Source organism: Xyrauchen texanus, chromosome 17 (genome assembly GCF_025860055.1).
Source record: "Xyrauchen texanus isolate HMW12.3.18 chromosome 17, RBS_HiC_50CHRs, whole genome shotgun sequence".
NCBI classification, from domain to species: domain Eukaryota; kingdom Metazoa; phylum Chordata; class Actinopteri; order Cypriniformes; family Catostomidae; genus Xyrauchen; species Xyrauchen texanus.
The window spans coordinates 20,031,554-20,037,723 of record NC_068292.1 but is presented as its reverse complement, the minus strand read 5'-3'; the positions used below and the strand labels follow the sequence as shown (position 1 = coordinate 20,037,723).

The window sequence follows — 6,170 nt, the reverse complement described above, 5'->3', positions numbered from 1 at the left end:
AACATGCTAAAAACGTGCTAAGCATCATGCTAACACATGCTAGCATCGCCTAGCGAGCGCTAAAACATGCTAAAAGCGTCATAGCATCATGCTAACACATGCTAGCATCGCCCAGCCGAGTCGTTAAAACATCTTAAAACGCGTCTAGCATCATGCTAACACATGCTAGCATCGCCCAGCCGAGCGCTAAAACATGCTAAAAACGTGCTTAACATCATGCTAACACATGCTTAGCATCGCCTAACGAAGCGCTAAAACATGCTAAAACGTCGTTATCATCATGCTAACACATGCTAAGCATCGCCTAACGAGTCGCTAAAACATGCTAAAAGCGTCTATCATCATCATGCTAACACATGCTTAGCATCGCCTAGCCGAGTGTTAAAACATGCTAAAAGCGTCTTATCATCATGCTAACACATGCTAGCATTGCCTAGCGAATTGCTAAAACATGCAAAAAGCGTCATAGCATCATGCTAACACATGCTAGCATCGCCTAGCGAAGTCGCTAAAACATGCTAAAACGCGCTAGCATCATGCTAACACATGCTAGCATCGCCCAGCGAAGTGCTAAAGCATGCTAAAACGTGTTAGCATCATGCTAACACACGCTAGCATTGCCTAGCGAAGTGCTAAAACATGCTAAAAATGTGCTAGCATCGCCTAGCTGAAGTGCTAAAAAATTCTAAAAGCGTCATCTAGCATCTATCTGTCTGTCTATCTATCTATCTATCTATCTATCTGAGGGTCAATATCTATCTATCTATCTATCTATCTGAGGGTAAATATCTATCTCTCTCTCTCTATCTATCTATCTATCTAGCAACTAAGTTAAACTTTAAACTACTTTAAACTACAAACTACTTTAAACTTTAAACTAATTTAAACTACAAACTAATTAAAACTTTAAGCTCGTTTAAACTATAAACTACTTTAAACTTCAAACTACTTTAAACCTCTTCAAACTTTCTGGTCCAAACTTTCACAAGCCAACTTAAAGTTTGTCTCAACGAACTTTTTCTAGTTTATTTTGCTTTACTCACAGGTCGAACAGAAGAAGGAAAGAAAGAACTCATCTTTCTCAGCAACAAAAATTAATCCATCCTGGAAAGATTGTGTGCCTTCTTGCAGTGTGTTAGGGGAACTTGAATTTAGGTGTGTCCAAAATTTGAGGGATTGTTTTTCAATATGTATAATAAGGGGGTATCTGCCTAGTTTGGTCCAGCATGCATTAGTAGGGGTTCTTCTCTGAACTCTTAGAATGTTTCTACAGAATTCTGCATGCAGAGATTCTATGGGGTGTTTGTCCCATCTCGAGTAATCTGCCATACAGAGGGGACCCCAAACCTCACTTCCGTACAGAGCAATAGGCATTATAATACTATCAAATATCTTACACCAGATTGTTACAGGAATGTCAATTTGGGCAAATTTGCCCATAATAGCATAGAATGCTCTTCTAGCTTTATCTTTTAGTGCATTCACTGCCAGACCAAAACCCCCTGAAGCACTCATTTTTAGACTGAGGTAGTCGTAGTGTCGGGTGTGTTCTATTGCAGTGTTCCCCAGAGTGAATGTGTATCCGGTGTTCTGTAATCTGGCTTTTTTCTGGAAAATCATAATTTGAGTTTTTTTCAGATTGTCCGTCAGGGCCCAGTTCTGACAGTAGTTCTCCAGCAGGTCCAGGTGCTGCTGTAGCCCTTGTCCAGTAGCTGACAGCAGCACCATATCATCTGCATAGAGGAGAAATTTTACTTCAGATTTAACTTCTCTCTGTCTGTCTCTCACCCAAACCTGTAAATCATTTGAATTCTTCAATAAAGTATTCTAAGCATGCAGAATTTTTCATAATAAAAACGTGCTTTAATTTTCTTTGCCCCATGCCCAATCATGTTACTGACTCCAGTAAAAATGTTGTTGCTGGAGGTCACGTGGTGGATAGGTGTCATATGATCGCAACCTGTCCAAAGAAACCCGGAACTCAGTAACGCGTTGATCAATGTTTACTGCACAGCTACACGAATCTGACCTCCTGAGCTGGAAGACTAAAATGTCCACTTAGATAATATTTCCGTTCTTGGTCGTGCGCTAAACTTAAATATACAGATGCGTTTTCCTGATTGGGAATACATCGTGGTTGCACGTTTATGTTTGGTATAAACGCTGTTGTTGTTTTTAATTGTAACAAGAGGATCTACGAGATCTCAACGACAGCATGAGAGAATCGGCTCTTTTCATATTGCTCACTGCAGTAATCCATATTACTACAGGTATGTTCAGTCATTTTGTCGTAGTACATTGGCATATGATCAGATGAACTTATTGATAAAATTGTCTTAGTTGTGTTTGTCTGCATCTTTGTGTCCCGTCTGTATAGCTGACAATAACGATGACTGTCAAGCGCTGAACTTCGGCCATGGTTCGGTTGCTTGCGAGTGCAATGCGACATACTGTGACTCTATTGGCCGGGTTAGACTGCCTGAACCGGGCCAGTTCTTGCAATTCCTCAGCAGTAAATCTGGCAGCAGACTCTTGAAGAGTCAAGGCCAGTTCCAGAAGAACAGCACAGGAGCAGGTGAGTGCTCTGACGTGAGACTGATATCTCTTGGATATCTTGCAACGTACTAGAACCTTAAAATTTAAATATTAGTATGGACCAGAACTTCATATTCAGTTTGTTAAAGGGTTGTCCCGGGTTCAATACAAGTTAAGCTCAATAAACAGCATTTGTGACATAGTATTGATTACCAAAAAAAATGTCCCTCCTTTTCTTCGAAAAAGCAAAAATCAGTGAGACCCTTCCAATGGAAGTGAATGGGGCAATCAGTAAACGTTAAAATAATCACTGATTCAAGAGTACAACACTTAAACAACATGTGTGCTAACATGATTTTAGAGTGATACAATTGATAACTAAACTTTCCTGTGTAAAGTTGTATCCAATTTTACAACTTGTTTGTGTTCGACATCACAATGCCAGAAAATGACTATATAAGCAACTTTACAGCTCAAATAATTCTCAAGTTTTAACTGAAGAATTAAATTAAGTGTTTTCATACAATTACAAATTTCACATTTCTGCCCTTAAACCCTCCAAACATTGGCCCCATTCACAAATCCTGTCGATTGAGCTCAACTTGTATTGAATCTGGAATAGACCTGTTCCTTTTAACTGTTGAACCACTCGCTTTTCCTTTACTCCTGAATCTCAGCTCTCAGAATCACTCTGAATCCCACTCAAAAGTACCAGCGCATCAAAGGATTTGGGGGAGCTATGACAGATGCAGCGGCCATTAACATCCTCTCACTGTCTCCTGGAGCACAGGACCAGCTGCTCAGACAGTACTTCTCACCAGAGGGTAAGAGAGACGGAGATCTTGGAATGAAAAATATGTACAATAGATGAATCAGGGCACGTAAACAAGTTGCATAAAAGTAAAGGAATGCAGTGTGGATGAAGAACTGAGCATTATATGCCTGTTACTGCACAGTTAACAATGCGAGTGCAGATTTTGAAACATCACCCTTTATCTCTGATGTACAGTACAAATATTGTATATTCTGTTTCAGGAATAGAATACAGTTTTGTGAGAGTGCCGATGGCCAGTTGTGATTTTTCAACTCGCCTCTACACCTACGCTGACTCTCCAGGGGACTACGAACTCCAAAACTTCACCCTGGCAGATGAGGATATTCACATGAAGGTATAGCTTACATGCACAAATAGACAAAATCACAAATGTCCCACAGCCTATATATACACTGGCTCACTATTTGTTTATTGACCCTTTTCATAGACTGCGATGATGCATTTCTGCCTTAGTATAAATCTAGCCATTTTTTTGTGCGTTTTAAAAAAATGCAATATTTATTTGTGATTTTGTAGATTTTGTGTTCTATAACCCTGACATAAAAACAAACAAACCACTAGGCAACACTCACAATGGGGTTTCAAATGCAACTGTTTTGGGAGTGACCGTAAATTTAGCATCTTTCTCTCATCTGACTGCTGTAATCCACTCTTCTATTTTCTTCCCTCTTTTGGAAAGGCATGGAAACATAATATTGGATTTTTTCTTTTGCTATTGAAGAAAATGACAACAAAATAATATTTGCTGTGGTTTCCCATTCACTGCTATAGAAGTTTATCCTCTTATAGTTTGCCTGCATTTTCCAAAACCAGAAATGTGAAAAGGCTCCATTCAAATAGATCAAACAGTTTATCTTAAGCTCATAAAGCCGTATCATAACATTCATATCCATTTCATCTTTATTCCAGATTCCCCTGCTGCAGTGGGCACAGGCTCTCTCTGCTAGGCCACTGTCACTGTTTGCCAGTGCCTGGAGTGCCCCCGCCTGGTTAAAGACCAATGGTGCGCTAATTGGGAAGGGCACCCTCAAAGGCAAGCCAGGAGGCAAAGAGCATAAGTCCTGGGCACAGTACTATATTAGGTACATGAAGTAGTCCAATTCGGCTTTGAAATACAACTATTTAGAATTACATGCTTTGCTTCAACTTGCCTACTAAATTAACTCAAACTGACTTGATGACAGTACGACATGACTACTAAAACATTGTTTGATCTTGGTATTGGAACAAATATTTGTTCCTTATCTTGTCTTTATTCTCCTTCAGATTTCTTGAGGAGTATGGCAAGTATAATCTTTCATTCTGGGGGTTGACATCAGGGAACGAGCCTACTGCAGGCCAAATTACAAATTACAGTTTTCAGGCTTTGGGTTTCACGCCTGAGTCACAACGCGACTGGATTGCCCTGGATCTGGGTCCTGCGCTCCATTCCTCATCCTTTGCCAAGACCCGCCTGATGATCCTTGATGACCAGCGACTTCTGCTCCCACACTGGGCCAAAGTGGTAAGTTGTGAGGATGGGCGAATAGATGATTTTCATGAACATACAAATGGTTGCAAAACTTCTTCGCCTATCCTCCTTGTTGTAGGTTCTGAGTGATGTACAAGCTGCACGCTATGTCCATGGCATTGGTGTCCACTGGTACTTTGACCATATTGTGCCGGCTGACATCTCCTTGGCAACTACACACCACCTCTACCCAGAATACTTCTTGTTTGCAACAGAGGCGTGTGCTGGATGGAATACAGTAGACCGTGGTGTGCGTCTTGGCAGCTGGGGCAGAGCAGAGGACTATGCACATGATATCATAGAGGTACTTGCTTAAGTTATAAGCACTTTAGATGTATATTTGGAAAATCAGTGATTGTTTACTACTATAATGTTGATTTTGAAGGTTTAAATTGAGCAAGATGGTTTTGTATTGAGTAAGGCTATACAGAGTGTATATAATTTTAGATTGTCAAATTGCTTCAGGACAGTTCCACTAATATTCTTGCTTTAGGACATGAATAACTATGTGACAGGATGGACAGACTGGAACTTGGCCCTTGATCCAGGTGGTGGGCCAAATTGGGTGAAGAACTTTGTGGACAGTCCCATCATAGTGGACAAGAGTAAAGATGTCTTTTACAAGCAGCCCACATTCTACAGCATGGCCCATTTCAGGTAACGCATTGGTTTAAAGTTTTGCATAAAATGTACTTCTGTCACAGCTGTAAGTACTTTGCCTGCATAAACGTAGTCACTTTTATTTTTATAGTACCTGGGTTGTACAGTAGTATGCTGTATTTCTTTTCTCTCTCAATTATATAATTCATACAGCATTTTTAAATAAAAATAAAGAGAACTGGACTACTTATTTACCAGAGCATCGCATTGTTGTGTGATATTACATTCCGTCAAAGTAACTGTTACCTTTTAAAACTGACAGCAAGTTCCTTTGGGAGGGTTCACAGAGAGTGGGTGTTTCCGTAAGCCACAGCACTGTCCTGAAAATATCTGCCTATATCAGACCAAATGCATCAGCAGTATTAATCATTCTCAACAGGTAAGGGAAGGTGTGGTTATCATTTAGTCTGAACAGATGGAATGGAGCAATCACTATCACATTAACTAATGTTTGATATTAAATGTTTATTAAACTCTGCAGGTCTGATGAGGAGGTGCAGTTTGAGGTTTGGGATCAGACACTGGGCTTTTTACTGGGAAATGCCCCACCTCACTCCATCCTCACACTACTATGGAGCAGACCCTGAATGATGGCAACCAAACATTGGGTCAATTCCCCCATTTATGCAC

At 40.3% G+C, this 6,170-nt stretch overlaps 1 protein-coding gene across 1 annotated transcript; it reads left to right on the top strand.

The window, feature by feature from the left end:
- The first annotated feature begins 1,981 nt into the window (after positions 1 to 1,981).
- Positions 1,982 to 6,170, top strand: gba (glucosidase, beta, acid). Its single transcript, XM_052147361.1, has 10 exons — positions 1,982 to 2,270; positions 2,378 to 2,575; positions 3,213 to 3,359; positions 3,571 to 3,704; positions 4,280 to 4,452; positions 4,637 to 4,874; positions 4,960 to 5,184; positions 5,374 to 5,537; positions 5,803 to 5,919; positions 6,022 to 6,170. Exons 1-10 carry the CDS (start codon positions 2,216 to 2,218, stop codon positions 6,125 to 6,127), a joined length of 1,557 nt encoding a protein of 518 aa, XP_052003321.1. The 5' UTR covers positions 1,982 to 2,215; the 3' UTR covers positions 6,128 to 6,170.